Here is a 22,476-nt window from a genome sequence, read left to right on the forward strand (position 1 = left end):
CTAGTTTGATTTTTACAAACCTCTTCAAGACCTATGTGCTCCCTCATGGAAAACCAATGTATAGTATTTGGCTTTTACATACTGGCCCATGTATTTTTCAGTAACAAGCTATTCATTGAAGGATTATGGATTCTTATTGCATGAATCCATTCAAATAGCCAAAGTAACACAGTGAATTTCAGTTCAGTACTCTGAAATTGTTGAGTAATTAACTTCATATCTGACACGTCAAGTCAATTTACTGAACATTTTTGAAACATGTCTACCGGTGTAAGTCCTAGACATGAAGTCATCTGTGAACATTTTCACAAAAATAACTTTTTCATAATCTCCCAGAATTACAACTTTAAACTGAAGAATATGTATAATGTCAGCTGCAGGAAAGCAGGGACCTTGTCAGTTCTTTGTACACTGTATCCCAGAGAACAGGGCCTGACACATAGGAGGAGTTCTACAAATACTTATGAATTGAATGAATACAGTAATGAATACAATTTAATTTAAATGCATTCTAAAAGGTATTCCTACCTGGTTTGAAAAGAAACAAGAGGAATTACTGTTTTTAAAAATTAACTGCAGGGGGCCCTAGTATAAAATGAGAATTGCTACAGCATTAAATTCATTTGGGGGATAGTGCTTTGGTTTCAGTCTTATCAGTCATGCTCAGCCAAGGTTACATATCCAGACTTTCATATTTATAAAAGTCTCTGAACCCTCTCAGGTAAAAATTAACCTTGATCCTTACATACTAAGAATTTGGCTCTGGATCATGTAAAAAAGCGGGTTTACCTGTTTGAGGGGCAGCCTAGATGAGTTACATGGAAGCCTAACCCAGATCCGGCATATGGTGGGCACTCAGCAAACATGGGATGAATGACATTTGTGGAGTTATCAAGGATGCTGCTGGAATGGACATTAGTGCAGATGCAGGAAAAGAGTTATACCCAGGAATGACTTTTGTGCATAACTTTGAGAAGTGGTCATATTCTTGAGCCTACTGTAAAACTTTGGCAAAAAAAAAAAACTCCTGAATAATTACAAAAATAGAAAACAGATAAGGGTTGCATTTATTGCATGCTTAGTGTTCTATTTTCACTGACTACCAAGGCAGTTCTATCACGTATGGGTATTCATTGGTGTTTTTCTATAGTCCATCGAGTAAGTATACATGATTGCATCTGAATTCTTAAACATATCGATTTATATTATTTCAAATAGATTTAGTAAATTATCTGTTTCCTTTTATTATATCATTTTACTTGAGTTTGGTAGAGTTTTCTCATAATTTTCTGGAAAGAAGATATACTTTAAATAATAAATGTAACTTAGTTGAATACTGTAAACTCAAACTTTAGAAATAAAACTAGGAAGCCCCACGGATTCAGAGAAATGTTGGGGGAATGAAGAAAAAAATGGAGATGTCAGCTGGGCCAGAGTTTTAGGGGGCACCAGTTCACCATATTTTAGGACATGAGTAAGTAGGCACATGGCAGAAGTGCAGAGTTGAGTTTGGGACTTGGAACCAGGACCCCTTCCCACACAGTGAAAATAGACATTAGGAGTTGGGTTCAGCAGCCAAACATGGTCACCAGAGAGTCAATGACAGACAGTGTTAAGGGATTAGGAATTCAGCAGTCTGTATCATGAAAGTAGTCCAACAGGCAGGGACAGGAGGGATACAGAAACTGTGTACAAGCAATCCATCATGCAGGTGGCATCATCAAAGTTGGTACAAGAACCTCAAGCACTGCTTAGGCTCATGAAAAGGACTTCAGGTCCTGAAGGGCAAAGGCAGAGACAAGGCTGAAAAATAACCGACCCTCTGTATCCAAGGGTTCTGCATCTATGTATTCAACTCATCGTGGATCAAAAACATTCAGAAAAAAATAAATTCTATAAAGTTCCAAAAAGCAAAACTTGAATTTGCCATGTGCTGAGTATGTTGAATCCATGCAGACAAAGTGATGTGTAGGCTTTGCATTAGGTATTATAAGTAATCTAAAGATGATTTAAAAGTCTAAAGGAGAATGTATGTACATTATATGCAAATATTATGCCATTTTATGTAAGTGACTTGAGCATCTGAGGATTCTGGTATCCGCAGCGAGTCCTGGAACCAATTCCCCCTGCAGATACTGAGGAACAACTAGGCAGAGGCCACATCCCAGAGGGCCCAGGGAACTGGCATTCTAACTAAAGTGGAACTGTCTGTAGAGCCATCTCCCAAAATGAAATCTCACATTGCACTCTGAAGAGACAGCTTGAGAACTCCACCTGCCACACTGCCTCTGCTTACTTGGAGGCCCCTGAGTCCATCTGATGTATCCTAGAACTCTGCAAAACACTATGTGAAAATTGGGGTTCTAGGGGGCAGTGCTGAGGGTTAAAAATTAATGGGTTCAGGCATATGGGAAAATAAGAGGAACCATTTGCCTAAATTTAGAGCATAAATTTGGAGAACGAAGTAGAAATACATGTGCAAAAACCAGGGCTCAAGATCAGGATCAGTCAAGGTTGATAATTCCAAGGGCCATAGTGGGTTAAAGCTGCTGTTCATGGTCAGGGTTGGGTCTTGACAGCAAGTGGGGACTGGGCCTGCAAGGTGGGAGGCAAATGCCTCCTCCTGCAGAGAAAGGGGGGCTGGAAAGGAGTGAGGGGAAGCAAAGGCTTTAGAGATTACAGATTTAGCAGCCATGTTGGTTGCCTACATGATTTAAAATGTGAATGAGATTTTTAAAGGTTTTTTAAAAATATTCTTTAGCCTTAAAATTGGGAAAATAGAACTTATGACAATTGTCAATGGAATAAATGAATAAGAGAGTGAGGAATAAATGAATGAGTGAAAAAGCACAAGCCCAAATGTTATCCTCCATAAATGTTCTAGAATTCTCAGGGAACTTGTAGTATATCTTTTTGACAGCAGATGGTAGCATTTTATGTCTTTCACCCTACAGAATTCTTGGCCAGGGAAGCGACCTCAAAGAAGGTCTTGTCCACTCCTCTCCTTTTGGAATTGAGAAAATGGGAACCTAAGGGTGTGACAAGACTTTCCTAATGGCACATGACTTGGAGAGAGAGCAATACAAGTCTTTGGATATTAATCTAGTGCTCATTCCACAGGAAGTAATAAATAATATTTTAGCTGTTTTCATGTAACACGAATAGATTTCCACCAACATATTCTCTCATCTGATCACCAGGCCCTGCCATTTCTAAAGTTCATTCGGCAGTTATAGCTGCAATCTGTGGAGTGGAAAAGAGTAAATTCACAAGTGACTTACCCGGGATTCAGAAGCTCTGCCATTGGGTGATAGTGTAGTTCAGTGGTCAAAACACTAGCCCTATAATCAGACTAGGCCTGGGTTTGCATCATGTCTCCATACTTCTAGCTATATGACCTTTGCCAGCTACTTAACCTCTCAAAGTCTCAGTTTCTTCACCTTTAAAATGGGCATAGTAATAACCAACTTAAGGGTTATTTGTGTGGATTGAATGTGATGATGCTTATGAAATAGGTGGTCCCACATTAAGCAATAATTATTACCAATTATCACTGGTCTCATTATTACTAACTCTACACTGAACAATACATTAGAACAATAGTACCTTTTGCAACTAAACAGGAGCTATGAACTAATTAATTCAGTGCACTTCTATTTTAGAACATAAAATATACTAGATACTTTGCCAGCCAGATGTCTCAGGAGAATTAAAGACAGATAAGATCTGGTCCCTGCCTTTGAGAATTCCACTAAATTACCAAAGCTTGTGTTTGAGTAAATTTTACTGGTAAACGATCAGCTTCAATTCAACAGATATTTGTCACACACACCCATTTTTATTCTGTCTAGCTGCTGCAGGGGGTATAAAGATGAAGAAGGCACAGCTCCTGCCTTCAAGAAGCTTATATTCAATATAGAAGTGGAGAGAGGAGGGAAGTGCACACATAGTTATGCTAGGGTTAAATCTCACCCATCCCTAAATAAGGTCTGTGGCTGGGATTTAGTAGTGCTCAGTTGAAGGTGAGTGTAGGAATGAAGAAATGAAGAATGTAGCTGAAAAAGACTCTGTAAGGAAGTAAAACTTTCAGTGACATAGAGTTGAGCCTTTTCACTTACTAACAGTGTGACCCTGGACGAGTTATTTAACCTCTTTAAGCCTGTATCTCTTCCTTTTCTATAAAATGAGATGATACTGCCTTTCCTTATTATTTTAGAATTGTGGTAAACAGAAATGCTATAATGACATGAAAGCACTTCCTGAAACTGTGCAATTTTTTTTTTTTTTTTTGAGACGGAATCTCGCTCTGTCACCAGGCTGGAGTGCAATGGCGCAATCTCAGCTCACTGCAACCTCCACCTCCCCCAGGTTCAAGCGATTCTCCTGCCTCAGCCTCCCGATTAGCTGGGACTACAGGCATGCACCACCACGACCAGCTATTTTTTGTATTTTTAGTAGAAACGGGGTTTCACCATGTTGGCCAGGATGTTCTTGAAACTGTGCAATATTTAACTAAAGCTATTAAAATATTATTTAAAGAGAGGGAGAACTTTTTTTAATCTAGATTACCATTGTTGTTGCGAGTGTTGTTTGCTTCAGCTCAAGAACATTTTTATATAAATCCCTGATGATTCTCCATTCTCTGATGTCATCTTAAAAGCCATAAGAAAGGACAGACCCACAGCCTACCTTCACATGTTGGTGGGGAGTCTGTCCAGCGTCCCGATCGAGTACAATCCAATCTTTCTGGTCCAGACAAAGAAAATCCCTCATCACAGATGAATTGACAGGTGGATTTATAACTGGAACTTCCAAGAGGTTGGACACAGGTCATTGTTCCATTCTGAGGGCTTAGCAAAGGTGTGCAGGGAATGGCTATCATGGGCATGGCAGAGGAGAAAAGAAGAGATCATTTTATAATTCAGCAACCTGAACTCTGTAACTCTCTCCCTCTTTCTCCCTCTCTCTCTCTCTCTCTCTGTGTGTGTGTGTGTGTGTGTGTGTGATTAATATACAACGATGGTATTTGGCTAAAAGTGATTGTTTGAATTTCATGATGCTTTATCACCAGTTAGAGGTTGTAGAGGTATAAAATAGCTGCAGCTTACAGTTGATTGACATCCTAAAGTGCTCAATCACAAACAGCTTTAGAGGTGATTTTTAAAGGAAGCTGGTGCTCTGTTTGGGAGGATAGTGGTGCAACTCATTTTTGTTGCTTCTAGACAGGAGTGGAAGTGGTTTCTCCCTTGATACCTTCTTCAGAAACACCCCTAATGACCTTACCAGAAAACAATGACAAGTGACCGGAAACACAGAAATGGAGGAAAATACTTTCTTCCCCCTTTCCCAACCAAGTGGTGGAATCTGCGTCCAAATTTTGGCTCTGTTACTTGCTAGCAATCTATCACTAGACAATAACCTTTCTGAGCCTCAGTTGCTTTATCTTCGAAATGGGAAAAAGGATAATCCTTGCATATGTGCCACATTTTCTTAATCCAGTCTATCATTGTTGGACATTTGGGTTGGTTCCAAGTTTTTGCTATTGTGAATAGTGCCGCAATAAACATACATGTGCATGTGTCTTGATAGCAACATGATTTATAATACTTTGGGTATACACCCAGTAATGGGATGGCTGGGTCAAATGGTATTTCTAGCTCTAGATCCCTGAGGAATTGCCACACTGACTTCCACAATGGTTGAACTAGTTTACAGTCCCACCAACAGTGTAAAAGTGTTCCTATTTCTCCACATCTTCTCCAGCACCTGTTGTTTCCTGACTTTTTAATGATCACCATTCTAACTGGTGTGAGATGGTATCTCATTGTGGTTTTGATTTGCATTTCTCTGATGACCAGTGATGATGAGCATTTTTTCATGTGTCTGTTGGCTGCATAAATGTCTTCTTTTGAGAAGTGTCTGTTCATATCCTTCGCCCACTTGTTGATGGGGTTGTTTGTTTTTTTCTTGTAAATTTGTTTGAGTTCATTGTAGATTCTGGATATTAGCCCTTTGTCAGATGAGTAGATTGCAAAAATTTTCTCCCATTCTGTAGGTTGCCTGTTCACTCTGATAGTAGTTTCTTTTGCTGTGCAGAAGCTTTTTAGTTTAATTAGACCCCATTTGTCCAATTTTGGCTTTTGTTGCCATTGCTTTTGGTGTTTTAGACATGAAGTCCTTGCTCCTAGGGTCATTTTTCAGCCACTGACTTAAACAGCATGAGGTTTCAAGAACACTTTCTATACCTTTCTCTTCCCTTCATTCCTTCCCCTCTCTAGCTACATTCCTTTCAATCTGATCAACTTGTCCAAAGATCTGGTTCTTTTCTTCTAGTTGAAAAGTATTTCTGTAGTAAGTGTGTATGTGGGGCTGGAGAGGACACAACTCAAGAAGCCTACAAACTGCAAGGACCTATGGGAGAAAGGGTGTGGGTGAGGACGTTGATACCACAGAGCCCATTTCCAGCTTTTTTGTGGCTTTGCCTTCTGACAGCAGGGGTAGATGTGGAAGGGTGGGAGGACATTAAAAAGAGAAATTGTCTGATAACACTCTCTCAGAAGTATTACAACAGCGAGTGGATTGCACACCGCATGATACCTTCCTGCCCAGCCCACATGTGGGTATTTCACTTGATGTGCACCCGGCAACAAGAGGAGAAAGTTCACAGTAAATAAAGAACTAAAAGCAGAAGGGAACTGGAAGGTCACAGGAAGCCGTGGTGAGTGGCAACCTCCTTGCTGTGAAACACCCAGAGGCAGGACAGTATGGAGCAATGAACTGTAATCTGTGCCCTGCACCACCCAGGCTTGCCTGGAAAACTTTCAATCACTGTGATCACTGTCCTCAGGGATTCCCAGTTCTTCCCACAACTTCCCCAAAGTTGTGTGGACTTTGTGATATGTCCAGACTTCAATATAGCCAGGATGAGCACTTAAGGGGCAAAGTCACAGCCCCGCCCTGTTCTCTCCAGACCCAGCTCTGAAGGTGCACCCAACCCTAAGTCCAGGGGCTTGCCATCCTGTCTGGTGCCTGGGGATGAAGGACATTTAATTCTGCTGTTTGCTTGTTCATTTGTTCATTCACTCATTCATTCATTCATTCATTTACTGTTGACCTAGCTTAACAATGGGGTGTGTGTGTGTGTGTGTACGTGATTATGCTTTTGTGTGACCTGAATAGCGAGTGGTTTCCTTTTAGCAAAAAATACGTATCTGCCCGCTTTCACTCAAATGTTGAAAGTCTATACAAAGTGAAAGGTATGACAAATAATGTAGAACTGTCTTGTCTTTTACCCATTTAACTTTATTGTTAAAATTGTATATACATCATAAAAATATTAATTGCATAGGGGGGAAAGTGGAGAAAATATTGGAAGAATTCATACCAGAAGCCTAACAATGTCTATTTTAGGATAGGAGTATTTAAGGGGATATTTTTTCATTTCTTTATTATATTTCTGCAGATTTTTATAAATGAAAATTTTGTGTTTAAACAGCAGCATTTTCTATAAAAGTTAACTAAGGAATTGGATACATTGAGGGGGAAAAAGATTGGGGAATATAAAAAATATATGTCTATCCTTCAATTCACAAACATGGATGACTAGAACTGGTTCTTGTTCATACAAGATGTTGCAATACTGACAGAGCACACTGGCTTGTTAAATATCAAGTACAAGGCCAGGAGCAGTGGCTCACACCTGTAATCCCAGCACTTTGGGAGGCCGAGGCAGGCAGATCACCTGAGGTCAGGAGTTTGAGACTAGCCTAGCCAACATGGTGAAACCTCATCTCTACCAAAAATACAAAAATTACCTGGGCGTGCTGGTGGGCACCTGTAGTCCCAGCTACTCGGGAAGCTGAGACAGGAGAATTGCTTGAACCCGGGAGGCGGAGGTTGCAGTGGGCTGAGATTGTGCCACTGCACTCCAGCCTAGGTGACAGAGTGAGACTCCGTCTCAAAAAATATATATATATCAAGTACAATGCAGATGGAATGTTTTTACTGAATCCGCACATTCCCTTCTTCTGAGAATCCTGTAACCTCCAGTACACAGGTTAGTTTTTCTCTTTTTTCTATCACTCTTCACCTTATTCTAAGTATATTTCTCCAATTTTATACAGATCTTGGAGTGTTTGCAACTGGGTACTTGTAAATTCTGCCCCTCCCATTTTACCATTATACCCTGTGGTTCCTAGAAGTGCCAGACCAGCCTTGGGAGAACAACTCTGAAGCAATTATTTTCCCACCTGGTCTTCTTTCCAGATGCCATTTTTGGCCAGGTGAGAAGAGTTTACCTGGTTTATGACAGGAGCCTTCAGGTCTGGGTAAAGACCCTGATAAGGAGTTAACAAGGGCCATGCCCTACTGCCTATGGCCAGACATTCTGACACTTGTGTTATCTGCCTATCCCCCGGAGGCATTTGCATTTGGGATCCTTGGGTTATAGGACAAGAGGATGAGTGAGAGTATTTATTAATTTTCCAGTCCATTTCAAGGTGGATCTTACATAGTTGTCACCTCTAAAATCCAGCCTTTAAAAATACTGCCTACAATTTATTTCCAAGATGTTAGAAAGAATACACTCTTACCTTGGCATTCTGGAGGAACAGAATTCCAGTTTCCAGTAGCCAAGCACTGTAGCACACTTGCTCCCACCAGGAACAAGCCTTCATTGCAGGTGAAGCTGCAGACTGATTGGTACCTAAAGGCACCGAAGGGGTGGGAGCAGTTCACCCGGGCCTCATTTGGAACTGGGAGATCCTGGCACTGCAAAGCTAAGGGGTGAGGAAGTACGGAATAAAGAAACAGTAATACACATGTACTCATTGATTTTTGAGCTATTAACTCTTTCTAGTGTCAAGAACAGGGATTCCTGAATTGGGCTTGTTTGACATAGAAGATGAGAAAAAGTGTCATTTAATTATAACGGCACATGAAGGATTTTATTAGGAAATGCTAAACTTTTGTTGAGAATCTTGGCAACATGTATCAATAATTTTTAAGTTATCATGCCTTTGGACCCAAGAATTTATGCTAAATATGTAATCAAGATGCATACCAAAAAATCTATTTAGAGATTTTTGTGAAGACATTATTTGTAAGAGCGGAATATTGAAAACAAACACAAATGCCATTAATTGAGGGTGGAAAATTAATGATGGTGGATCCATGAAAAGAATGTTAAAGGTCACTAAAAATAATATATTTTAGCTTGGAAAGATAGGAGAGAGGTCTCAATGTATTTTTTATTTTTTAAATAAAAAATCAGAATAAAAATTATAATATACACCATGATCTCAAAGATGTAAAATAAATAACTATATATGAAGTGAGCACATGTATTCTATGTGTTGTCTCTTCTCGTCTTTAAAATGGTAGTAATAATTGTAACTACCTCATAGAGTTAGACTGAGATCATAGAAAGTGCTCAATGAACATTAGCTGCTATATTAGTAGCAGTGGTCGTAATAGATAGTAATAATATCATTAAGGCTTTGCATCACATGCAGACCCTGAGTTCAGGAGTGGGAAACATTCAGAAGGCCTATGAAGGGAGTTAGTGGGGCCACATCTCTGGATACTTAAGAGAATATCCAACTATCTTTTCTTGATTAGACATTTACCTTCCTGGAGACAACAATGGCTTGGATAATCCCTTATGATCCCTTTTAAGTGTGTCAAAGAGCTCATTGTGTCTTTTTCTCCCAGATAACATGTACGATACATTCCATAACTCAGACTAGGTCTCAGCATCATGGTGCACAGCCATCTATTCTATTGCCTTCTTGTTTTGTTTTGTTTTGCTTTGCTTTGCTGTTCAATTTTTTTATTATAGTGAAATTTACATAGCATGAAATTTAATTTACCATTTACCATGTCACCAATATTAAGTGTACAGCTCAGTGGTATTAAGTACATTCATATTATTGTGCCACCGCCACCATTATTCATCTCCAAAACTCTTTTCATCATCTCAAACTGAAACTCCATATCCATTAAACCATAACTCCCTATTTCCCTCTCCCACCGAGCCCTTGGCAACCACCATTCTACTTTCTGTCTCTATGACTTTGACTAAGTTCCTCATATGAGTGGAATCATACAGTATTTGTCCTTTCATAATGGCTTATTTCACTTAGCATAATGTCTTCAAGGTTCATTCATGTTTGTAGCATAGGTCAGAATTTACTTCCACTTTAAGGTTGGATAATATTCCATTTTAAGTATGTGGAATACTTTTCACTTATCCATTCATCCATTGATGGTTGTTTGGGTTGCTTCCACATTTTAACTGTTGTGATTAATAGTGCTATGAACATGGGTGCACAAATATCTCTTCAAGACCTGCTTTCAAACCACTGCCTCATTTTAAAATCAAGGTACACTTAGGAACTCAGGGGAGTCACATAGATTGCTCAGAGGTCTCAGTAAATGAAAACACAAAATGTCAATATTACACTTCTGGAACACGACTTTAGTGTGAGGTACTCCTCATAAAAAAATAATAATCCTCGTGAACCACCACACCCGCCCCCATGAGTGCCTTAGTGTAAGAGCAAAAGATTAGAAACCTAACACATTGAAAGAGGATCATTTTGTCAAATCAGACCACAGACATGTGATTTATAAGGTAACATATCATCATCATCATTTTCCCTATAAATCTTATAAGAGTTTTAAAGTTGCGTTTACACACATTAATTCACAACTACTAGTGAGGCAGGTAGGTAAGGCTGATGATAGTAGCCCCATTTTACAGAAGATACTGAGCCTCAGAGAGTCTAAACCACTAGCTTAAGGACAGGAAGTGACAGGACTGAACTAAACACCTTGTCCATTACCCTTCCCCATCCCATGCTATTCCTCAATGCATGATTTATTCTCCAAAGCCCCATCTTCTTCATTCCAGTGCACCCTATATGTGTCAATCAGTGCAACCCTCACCTTGACTATACTATAGTGAATATGTGCCTAAGAATGGCTTCGCTCACCATTTCATCTCATCCCTGGTCCCAAGCACAAAGGACATGGCACATAGTAGGTTCTCAGTGAATATCTGATAAAGAAAGGCATGCCAATACTCAGTTCAAATGCTGATGCCTCTAAGGAGCTGAGATACACAGAAAAACATTACCACTGTTACAGTACCTTGACAGACTGGGGCTGGCGCTGTCCACTGTCCCAAGTTATCACAGCGAACTATATGAGCTCCTCTCAGCACGAAACCTTCAGCACAGCGGAAGCTACAGTTGGTGTCATACTGAAACGCTCTCAAGGATGGAGAGCAATCCATGCTTCCGTGGACAGGACTGTCCAGCGGCTCACACGAAATAGCTAAGTGGAAAAGGTACCTTCTAAAGCCGGGTAACGGAAGGGTTCTTCCTCAGAAAAAAATCCTGGATGCTATATCTTTCCTGTCCACATTTTCAGTGTGTTCAGAACCCTAAAATCTCCATTTTCCAAAAGAGAGACTGCCTGGTACACCTTCCCATGCCCCTCTTGGCCTGACTCACTCTCACCTGCCCTTCAGGTCTCAGCTTAGACTTCCCTTTCCTTAGGAAGCCCTCCCTTCCCACCTTAACTAAGGGTAGAAGCCCCTGCAGTGTGCTCCCACAGCCTCTGTTCTTGTGCTATTCATACATGATTGTCATTCTTCCCCATTATACCATGGTCTCCTCGAGGTTGGGCTCAGTCATGCGTACTTTTATTCTGGAGCTGAGCAGAGTGTTTTGTACATTGAAAGTGCTCATTAAATATTGACATTATCTGTGAAATTGAATCTGAAAAGAGTACATACAGGAAAATGCTGGACTTACAGGAAAAAAAAAAAGCTGGACTAGCATAGCTTATTGTTGACACTGTTACCTAGTCCTGTAAAATGATCCTGACCGGGCTTTGTCTCTAGAACACAGGATGTCATCCTAATCAGACTTCAGTTGCCAAGCCAGTGCAGCCAAAGTGAATTCCTGAGCACAATTAAGCCCTGAGGGACCTCGGTTCTGATAAAGATTGGTTTCCTCATGCTCTTCCTTGATAAAGCATTTTATCCCCAGGCTATTCCTGAAACTTTTCAAAGTGTAAAGACTACCTCTTTGCTCTGGGCTTTGACCTCTGGTTTTTACAGAATCAGAGCATTTAAGAACCGAAAATCCAGCTGGGCACAATAGCTCACACCTATAATCCCAGCACTTTGAGAGGCTGATGGGAGTGAATCACTTGAGGTCAGGAGTTTGAGACCAGCCTGGCCAAAATGGTGAAACCCTAGTCTCTATTAAAAATACAAAAATTTGCCTGTAATCCTAGCTACTCGGGAGGTTGAGGCAGGAGAATCGCTTGAACCTGGGAGGCAGAGGTTGCAGTGAGCTGAGATCGTGCCACTGCACTTCAGCCTGGGCGACAGAGTGAGACTCTGTCTCAAAAAACAAACAAACAAACAAAAAACCACCAAAATCCTCTAGTGTTTCTCTCTTCTCGCTTACATTTTAGGCAAGAAAAGTGAGGTTCAGAAGTGTTAAGTGACTTCTCTAAAGTCTCATAGCTAGATAGTAGCAGGGTTGGGCTTGTCATCTAGGTCTGGGAATTCACTAATCCATCGCAAATTTCCTATTCTCCCATTACCACTGTCCGCCGTATAAACTGAGGGTGTGAGGCAATTGCAGAGAATTCATTTTGGTGGAATTATGTAATTGCCTGGGATTGTATCACACACTTTTTCGATGCAGTATTCCTTCCTTTGCTTCTTTGTCAAAGGCTACCCTCAAAGACTACGTGGTGAATCACTCTCTTTAGCCACCTTAGCCACTGCTCCCAACTCCCTCTCAAGTATAGGACATGGTCCTATACCTCGGATATGTCAGCAGAGCAGAAGCTCTATGCTAGGTACTTTATACATGCTATTTAATTGTATACTTTTTATGTACTTAATCCTCACAAGCACCTTGCAATTCTTAGCTCCATTTCACAGATGAGAAAACCATGGTTCCTGGAGGTTGAAGAGCTTGCTCCAGTGCAAGAACTTAGAAGAGATCACCCCGACACTGAGAGCCCTTCGCCTCTCTACCATGCCATGATTCCTTCTTGGACAGAATGGAGGTTGCTAACGAAAAATCCTACCCTCACAGGTTGGCAAGGGTGCAGACCAGTGTCCAGAGCCAATGCAGCGGAGCATGTCCAAACCCCTCACTCTGTAGCCGGGCTGGCACTCAAATTTACAGCTGGAGCCATAGGCAAAAGCAGTGAGTGGATGAACACAGTCCATGGTTCCTTCGCTGGGGGCTTCCAGGTGCTGACACTGCACAGCTGGAGAGAATAACCAAGGATAAAGAGAAAGATACTGAGAAAGGAGAAAAGCCACAGATAGAGAGCAATGGTGGAACCACCTCTGAAATGGAGGTGGAGCTAGCAAGATGTAAAGGTCAAGAGACCCTAATGATGTTTGTCCAGACTTGGATTACCAGTTCCCAGGGTGAACTGAGTCTGCTAAAAACAAAGATTCCTCCAAGCTGTATTCTTAATGTCCTCTATTCCCTATACTTCTATAAACCTGTCTCACTAGGTCTTCCAGTGTCCACTTATAGATGTAGAGGCCACTCTTTTTAATCTTATGTGGAAATTATGAATGAGGCCATTCTGAAACTGCCTGCAGTTATCAGTTTGGGGAAAGAAAGGAATTTTTTTTCCTTTCTCATCTCAGATGAACCCAATCTAGCTAAATGGCAGGTAGGAAGAGAATTAAATTTTGGCAATTCAGGCCAGCTTCTCCATAAGCTGGTCAATTTCATCTATGCACTAAATAAGGACTGGATGCGATGGACATTATACATCCCAACTACCTGAAACTCACCTTTACACACTGGGGCTGTGGCTGTCCATACCCCCGAGGCTGTGCATTGCACCACTTCCGGTCCAACTAATGCAAATCCCTCTTCACAACTGAAGCTGCAGCTAGACTGATGCTGGAATGCTTTTGCAGAATGAAGGCAGGTCATGTTTCCTCGTTCAGGAATCTTCAGGGGTGGGCACTGGGCAGCTAAAACCAACCACAGAATAATAGTGTGAGTCCTTGGACAAATTTTGTCCACCACCTTGGAAGCCTTCAAATTCTGCAGCAGTCACACCTTCCCAAAGTGGCAGGCAGGGTGATGCACTAGAATGGTTAAATGGTATTTTCAATAGCTGTTTGGAAAGACCCAAACACCCTTGTTTTTCATGTGGAGAAGTTAGGTAAAATTATAAAATTAATAATACTTAACCCCTAAGTCCTCATCATTGTACTCTATTTACTTTACAATTAACAAAGGGAAAGAGGGGTCCCTTTGTAATGTTTCTGCCTGCGAATCAACAATTAAACTAAGTCACTCTACCCATAAAAAAATACCATGAAAATTGAAATTAATGTTACTCTGGTTGACAGTTAACAGTGATAACCAGAATTTTCCATCTAACATAGGTGGTCATTATTTCTCACATTTTTTAATGGAGAAAGCTCATTGTGTCCTCTTCTTCCCAAAAATTCTGTGTCAGTGAGGATGAAAAGAGTAAGGTCTACATACCTAAACACTGTGGAGGCTTATTTGTCCAGACTCCAGAAGCCAAGCATTCCAGCTTGCTGGGCCCATTTACTTGGTACCCGTCAGTGCAGTGGAAACTGCACTGCGAGTTAAAAGAGAAGTTCCCCAGTGGGTGGCTGCAGTTCATGAGCACGTGTTGAGGGAGCTCAAGTTCTCCACACTCTCTCACTGCAGGAGACAAAATAGTGATTTTTATTTTCCATGTAGAATTAACAGCAATGTCAGGTTTGCTGAAAGCTGTAACTATTTGTGTAACCCTCTTAACTCTAATTTTCTAAACTTCTAACCCAAGCTATCCATCTCTATTTGGTCTCTTTGTATTGGCTGCATCTTGGGAAATAGTCATTCTTTCACAAGTTTTTACTTCAAACAAGTAAAATCAGCCTGAAAGTGTTCTGTTGGTTTTGCTTCCTTTCCCTTTCCTTTTTCTTTTTTGAAATTTATAAGTCAATGTTTTCTCCCAAGAATATAATGTTTTTACCTAGATTGTGTGTCTAGGGATACTGAGTGGAGGAGACAGATGATAGAGGGGGGCTGGCACCATCCTATTCTCACTGGAGAGCCTTCAACATGATTTATTTACTTCTTGGCATCATCCCTAGCATAAAACCAAAATAATATCAACAAAAAGGAAGCCTCACCGTATTCACATTCTGGCCCATAGAATCCAGGGTAACAGGAGCAGGTATAGTTCCCGATGGTCTCGAGGCACTCTCCTTGTTTGCTGCAGGACATGTCCTGGCAGGAGGCTGCATAGATATGGAAAGGTCAGAGTCATGGACAGTCACAGATGTGAGGAAAGCTTCAAATCTATGCCCAGAATCCTACAGTGGAGAAACAGAGGAGCCAAATGAGATGTTTAAGACCTACTCATGGTAAAGGACAAACAATCTTATGAGGTGATGTTTCACGAGTCTGAATACAGCAGGCCAAGATAGTGCCAACTATGGCTGACCTGCCATGTCCTCCTCACCGAGACAGTGCCACTCAGGTTACAGAATAGAGAAGGGCCAGGGTTTCTTTCCTGCAAGAAAGTATTTGAGGGTATATGCACTTGATGAGAATTAGTATTAGAATTGATACTTTGAAAGCACTGTTTTTATTAATGAGGTCATAGTTGGGGGCAAGTTCTGTGGCTGAACTGTGTTCTGGTGGTTATTTGCTCTGTCTTAAGCCCTGTCCACATGCTGGTTCACTTGGAAGTATATTACAAAAGGATATCCATATGTCATATGTGGATATGCTGTGCTACATGATCTCTATGTTTCCTCTCAATTTTGAGATACTAAAATTATATAAACCATGCAAGGTTCTATAGGAAGAAGTTCCCATGGCAGCCAGTGAATTTGGTGAAGCTGCACTGAGACACCGGAAAGGGTTCAAATAAAGAGAAGATGTAGGAGGCAATAGCAGCTAAATGGATACAGGTTTGGTCCACATCCTATTCACTTTGCTCCCTGACCTTAACTCCACCAATGTCTTAATGCCTTACAGTAGCAACCCCTGCCTGCCCTATGTTCTTGGAGCATACAAATGTTTCCCCAATTATAGCTTCCTCAGAATCTCAGAACTCTAGGGGAGAAAAACGAGACAATGTTCTGCATTCTATCCCATTTCAGGTTTCCTGAATAGATAGGTTAGCAATTTGTCTATTCCTTTGGATCTCCAGGGAGAAGATGATGTATTCATGATGATTCAATGAATAAATCTTTTTTCGATAGCCTGCTCTGAGGTCTAATAATTCCTGACATGTGGAGAATTATTCCAACAATCAAACTTAATTTCATATTACAGTAAATATATCCATTTCTCATCTCCCATGGATAATTGATGCTTCTCTACATCCTTTACATCTTAGATGGCAAAATGACAATCAATGGTAGTGGCTGCTTAGAGTACTGTGTTGGTGGAGATAAAACCCATCTGTGTTCAGGTAAAGTTGTATTAATTAGTGATATCTACCACTGTTGTGGGTTAGAGGAATGGCATCATTTATGCCAGTAATTTTCTATCTTTTTTCTATCTTGCAATTTTTTTGGTAAGCTTTATTGAGGAAGACTGTCTTGCAGAAATGGATTTTGAAGATTAGGTGAGAAGGGGAAGTAGTGGCATATTGAAACAGCTAGTGGCAGTCAAGGTTATCTGATAAGAGATAATTCTAGGGAGGCATAGCCCAGAAAGGGGTAGAGAGCTGACTGGGAGAGCAGTAGGATGAGCTAATATCCTGGTAATGTCCATCCTGATCCATGAATATATGGTCATTAATCAATTTATTTATATATAAATGTATTATTTATAAAGTAGATCTGATTATATGATAATGCATTCATGGATATGTTTTGCCTCAGCTAGGAGGCTTGGGGAGAAGAGGGACAATGTAGAAGGCTTGCTTTATTCTGTGTATTCTGTTCCATATATGTACTGTTGAGGGCTTCTGAGGGAGAGGTGTTTAAAATCTAAAGAATTCAGAATATGTATGGCAGATAATTTATCAAAGAAGTTTCAGAGTACTTAGAACCTTCCTGCTCAGGGCAGTCCATACCATCCTTAGGCACAGTGTTCATGTGCTACAAAGTACAGGACTGGCCCCTCTAGACAGGGAAGCAACATCAGAAAGAAGGAGTCAGCTCTGACACTAGGCTCATGACTAGAGGAAGACCAAGCTTTCAGGAATGTCTGCTTACTCTGGTACTGGTAAAGTTGAGAATTAAAATACACTCGAAGTATTTCACCTTCAATTACTTCTTTGCTTTCCTGCCCACTCCCCACCACTACCCTCCCACCAAAGTTCAATGGATCTAAAGATATGTTGTTGTTGAAGAGAAACTGTAAAGCATTTACAGTCCTTGGTTATATTCTCAAGTTGTCTCATAAAAATGTAGAGCAAAGAATGTGGTAGTTTACATGGCTAAAAAAACACCAACTTTGGAATCAACATGAGTGTGAAACTGGCTCCACCATCAACTAGCTTAGAACCCTGGGCGGATTACGTAATAGCTCTGAGCCTTTCCCTCATCAGCAAAGTAAGAGTAATAGAAAAACCTGATTGATGGAGTTGTCATGAGGACTAAATGTGGCTAATATTAAATGAACAAATGACACATGAACTAAATAAACTAATAACACAATGCCTAGAGCATACTGACATTCAGTAGATATTAGTTACAGCTGTGTCACCTAGGGGTAGGGCTAAATTTCCTTCCAATTTACACTCTCTGTTATACAAGACACAGGGGTGAACGAAAGCTCTAGACCTAAAATTTGGGAGACTGGTTTCTGGTCCTCACTTTGCTTCTGTCCTGCTCTACGGCCTTGAGAAACTAAAACCTCCTGAGTGCCCTTTTCATGAGTTATAAGATGAGACAGGTGAGCTGGATGATATTAAAATTTCCCTCTAGTTTTAAGCAACTAGTTTTCTCTAATTCTGGTCTTATATTCTTCAGGGTGCTCAATAATGCTGATTGGCTAACAATTTACCCCTTGATTTCATGTCCTGCCTTTGTATCTTTGTGTTGACTCAGTGGTTATGTGGGCCAACCAGAGAAGGCAGGATTTTTTTTAATAGAAAAGTTTCAAAGTAGAGAAGGCCCTACCTGTGTAACACAATGCGTGCTTTTTCTTCAAGCAGTGCTCATCATTCCACTTGCCAGGGGCTGACGGACTCTTGATGTAGATCTCCACGCAGTCCTCGTTGTTCCTTTTGTTGTTAGGTTCATTATCAGCCCAGTTCTCAGCCTCCTTAGTGAGAGCCTTTTTGGTTCCCACCCAGGTCCATGTCTTATTGTTCTTTCGGATCCCAATCCAATAGTAGGAGCTGTAGTAGGGTAGGACCTCATTGAGGTAATCAATTTCATTTTTATTCTGGATGGCCACTAAGTCTGTGTAGCGATTCTGGCAATATTTACGGGAAATATTCCATGAGTATGCTTTCGTGCTGTAATGATAAGTCCATGCTGCCACTTCTTTCTGGTTTGTTAGTTCTAGAGTAAAGGAGAGTGAGTGCCAGGTTAGTAACCCTCACCAAAAGGAGGCCGTGATCCCAAGTATCCTTCTGCATACTCAGATGAATTTCCGACCAGAACATGAATACACAAAACACGACAGTTTATGTCTAATGTAGTTGTTTGAAGGAAAAAGAGTGGTTTCCACCTTTCACTTGAAAGTGTGAATGATGTCAGAATAGGAAAATGTCATTTCTGAGGATCCTTGATGTTTAAGTTTTGGAATCATAAGATATCAAAGTTGGGAGGGACTCTGGACGTCATCTAATTTACTCCTGTCCTTTTATAAAAGAAGGAGACATAAGTAATTTGCCCAAGCTCAGATTAAATGACATATAAAATGTCTTAAGGGCAGGCTCTACCTCTTCACATGGAAAATAACATGTGACCTGGAGCCTACCAGTTGGTCCAGCCTCATTGCCCACTGTATTTACTTTCTCAGCAAAACAGAATTCCTACTTCCTTGAATTTGCACATGCTCTCCCCACAGTCCTGGCTGTCCTCTCTTCTTATGTCTGGTAAACTTTACTCCACCTATTCTCCATGGCTTTCCCAGGGGGACTCTGTGTTCCTTCCTCCAGGCTCCCACAGCACCTCATCCCTGCCTCCATTGTGCTCATTACCATGTATGGAAATGTCTGTTTCTATGATACAGTCTACATCTGCCAGGTTGTAAATCTCCGACTATGTTTTCTTTTTAGCTTTGGATCCTTAGCACTGAGCCTAGAGTTTAGCACTTAAGAGGCCTTCAATGAATACTTGTTGAATGAGTGAAACACAGTAGGTTTGTGGCAGAGCCCGGGTGGGAAATCAGATACCCTGATCTGCAATCTTACAGTCATTCCATTCTTCTTGGCTGTTTCTCTTTCAGTAACTACTCTACTTCTTCCGTGTCTGCATACTCCCTTATTAAGACAGGGCTCAGAACAGCCCCTTTTCACAAGTGTTTTTGATACCAAATGAAATAAAGAATGTGCCTTTCAAAAGTATAAAGGTACTACAGTACTGTTATCATAGCCTGTGGGAGTCCACCCGGGGCAGGAGAGGCCAATTCCCATATGAAGAGGTGTACAAAGCAAGCAATCAGGCCTGGAAATGGGTTTCTTTCCTGTTTATTTAAAGGCTTGTTTCTGTCCAGCCCTCTCCTCTGCTGCCTGCAGGAGGGTTAGTCATGCTTGTACCTCCCTTGCTGGCATTTCCAGGGCATTGTTTTGCCTTAAAGACTTTATTCTGATATAGCCAGGGCTGCATTATGACTTTCATAGACTTTAGGCAACTTTGCCTGTGTGGGCTTCTTCCTCCAGGCTAACATATTAAAAATTCTATTTTGCAACTGCACTGGTACAAAGATGAATATATCACTATACACTGAAACATTTTCTTTGACTTCAAAGAAAATAATTATAAAAGAAATTCAGACATGTGTGTGGGTCTCTAAAAATTTTGTGGGTCTGTGTCTGCTGTGCCTAATGGATAAATTGGTCCTGGATATATCATTTTAAGTTCTTTCCTATGCCCTTTCTACCAATATGATGGTGTTGGGTACATTTGTCTTCCAGCAATCTGGACTTGGACAGTTTTCCCATGCCTCAAACCAACTGGCTACAATCCTTAAAGTTCTCACACATAGCTCTGGGCTCTACCCTAATTACTTAGGGCTAAGTGAAAAGTTAGCATAAAGTTTACCAGAGATCAGGGCACTGAAGCAAAGGAGTTGGGAAATTCCAAAGACCACTCTCTGGAATCTCTGGTACAAGATGACTTTTTGGCAGCTGGCCTGAAACAAGAAGAGAAAACTTTCTTTTAGTATCCATACACCATCAACATGGCCAAAAATAATTCCAGTTAACAATCATTATGTTGAAATATAATTGTGCCAATTTCCATTGGAAGAGTGGTTCAAGCCCTCTGCTTCATTCTTGCTTCTCATTGCCCTGCTTCTAAGTTCTACCCTGGATGGACACTGTAGCAAGGCTGGGGACAGAGTTCATTTCTTCATTCATTCAACAAATATTTATTGAGTAGTTTGTGCCACCAATATTTTTATTTTAAGATACATTTTTAATGTGTATGGAAGAAAGCTAAACACACTAATATGGCTGTCATTATTATTACAAAACAATCTTTTTAAGAAGTGCTATGTCATACCCAAGAATAATAGAAAGTCACATGAAAACTTCCTGACCCATACAAATAACGTCTAACCTATACTTTGAGGTGCAGAGCATCAACTAATTGTGTTGTGCTATGCCATCTATTTTGTATTATTGATCTTTGTTTTATCTTCTTGCTTTTTCATTTCTGTACACATCTACAATACTATTCAATGTTTAATATACATATGTATGTATATATTTAATATTTCTTAATATATGCAGTAAACTTATTCCCCTTGGATCTATAGCAACTATTATTTCTCGTGAACTCTCTTCTGTTGGGATTTCATCAAATCTATGAATGTTTTTAAAATGTTTTTATGGGGCCAGGTGCAGTGGCTCGTGCCTGTAATCCCAGCACTTTGGGAGGCTGAGGTGGGTGAATCATGAGGTCAGGAGTTCAAGACCAGCCTGGCCAACATAGTGAAACCCTGTCTTTACTAAAAGTACATTTAAAAAAATTAGACAGGTGTGGTGGCAGGTGCCTGTAATCCCAGCTACTCGGGAGGTCAAGGCAGGAGAATTGCTTGAACCCGGGAGGCAGAGGTTGCAGTGAGTGGAGATCACATCACTGCACTCCACCCTGGGTGACAGTGCGAGACTCCATCTCAAAAAATATATATATATATATGTTTTTGGGCATCTAAGTTCTAGTGACGCTTATCTTGTCTGACTTCCTCATGTTGCACATGAAAATACTGAAGTTTGGAGCATCTAAATAACACATTCAGAATGATAGTAGCGAGCCTGACTTTGAAACAAGAAAGAGCTCTTTCCACTGTACCTTTTTTTTTTTTTTTTTTTTTTTTTTTTTTTTTTACCTTCATTAACCTCCAGGCTTCTAAATCCCATGCTGCATTGCTGTTGTGGATGATGGAGCGTGCGACATGACCAAACCTAGCTGCTACATCAGTTCCCCTCCAAAGCCACTCCAACATTACTATCAACATAAAAACAGTGCATTTGCTATGCATTTGCAGTTTTGTCACTATCCCAGCCAGACTGCTTCCTAAAACCTTTCCTGTAAATAAATCCCAAATTGCCACAGACCACAATTTGGTCTGTAACAATTCGCTGCGGGGTTATATGTGTGTTCGTGTGTCACGCCCAGTGATGGATGATGTAGGGTGCATGGGTCAGTGTGGAGTTGTGTATGTGTCATGCCCAGTGATGGATGATGTAGGGTGTATGGGACAGTGTGGGGTTGTGTGTGTGCATGTGTTCATGCACTTTTGACTACAGCCTGACCAGATACCAGGGAGAACTCAACTCAGTTAATGTGTCTCAGAGAGTGGAGTTATCTCATAAGCCTAGAACTTTTCATCTGGGAGCTTCTGAATCTTGACTTTGGTAAGTAGGCATATTTTGTGTTCTTATAAGCTGCTGATCTCTGCAGGACCTATGATTAAACACTGAGAGTATCATAACGTTGTGATTTATGGCTGTTTATTTGCACAAAATGTAGAGTGATCGATAATCCCTTGGTGCGAACCTAACCCCACTGCTTTCTCTGCATTGTGTTATGTCACAAGCTGTTCTTACTACCACATTTCGAAACGCACCATTCCAAATGCTGAAGCGGAAATCTTCAAACCAGGATAAGGCTGACTTCCCAAGGGGTTCACAAGCAAAGAGAGTGTGAATTAAATGTATATTCAGATTCTCAACTTTCACATATATACTTTCTTAAAAACAATCTGCCTAAAATAAACCTTTTTCACGCTTTATAAGAGAAAAATTATACCT

The 22,476-nt window shown here is 40.7% G+C and overlaps 1 protein-coding gene across 1 annotated transcript in view; it reads right to left on the minus strand.

Annotated features, from left to right (window-relative positions):
* Nucleotides 1-22,476, minus strand: part of SELP (selectin P) — a 40,258-nt gene that overhangs the window by 9,743 nt on the left and 8,039 nt on the right. Inside the window, exons 2-10 of the mRNA XM_063628179.1 lie at nucleotides 20,261-20,351; nucleotides 18,167-18,553; nucleotides 15,215-15,322; nucleotides 14,556-14,741; nucleotides 13,847-14,032; nucleotides 13,117-13,302; nucleotides 11,152-11,337; nucleotides 8,592-8,777; nucleotides 4,690-4,875 (exon numbers count right to left, since the gene is read on the minus strand). Of these exons, the coding sequence (XP_063484249.1) occupies nucleotides 4,690-4,875; nucleotides 8,592-8,777; nucleotides 11,152-11,337; nucleotides 13,117-13,302; nucleotides 13,847-14,032; nucleotides 14,556-14,741; nucleotides 15,215-15,322; nucleotides 18,167-18,553; nucleotides 20,261-20,351 (1,702 nt within the window). The remainder of the gene's footprint in view (nucleotides 1-4,689; nucleotides 4,876-8,591; nucleotides 8,778-11,151; nucleotides 11,338-13,116; nucleotides 13,303-13,846; nucleotides 14,033-14,555; nucleotides 14,742-15,214; nucleotides 15,323-18,166; nucleotides 18,554-20,260; nucleotides 20,352-22,476) is intronic.

This window comes from Symphalangus syndactylus, chromosome 12 (assembly GCF_028878055.3).
Source record: "Symphalangus syndactylus isolate Jambi chromosome 12, NHGRI_mSymSyn1-v2.1_pri, whole genome shotgun sequence".
NCBI lineage: Eukaryota > Metazoa > Chordata > Mammalia > Primates > Hylobatidae > Symphalangus > Symphalangus syndactylus.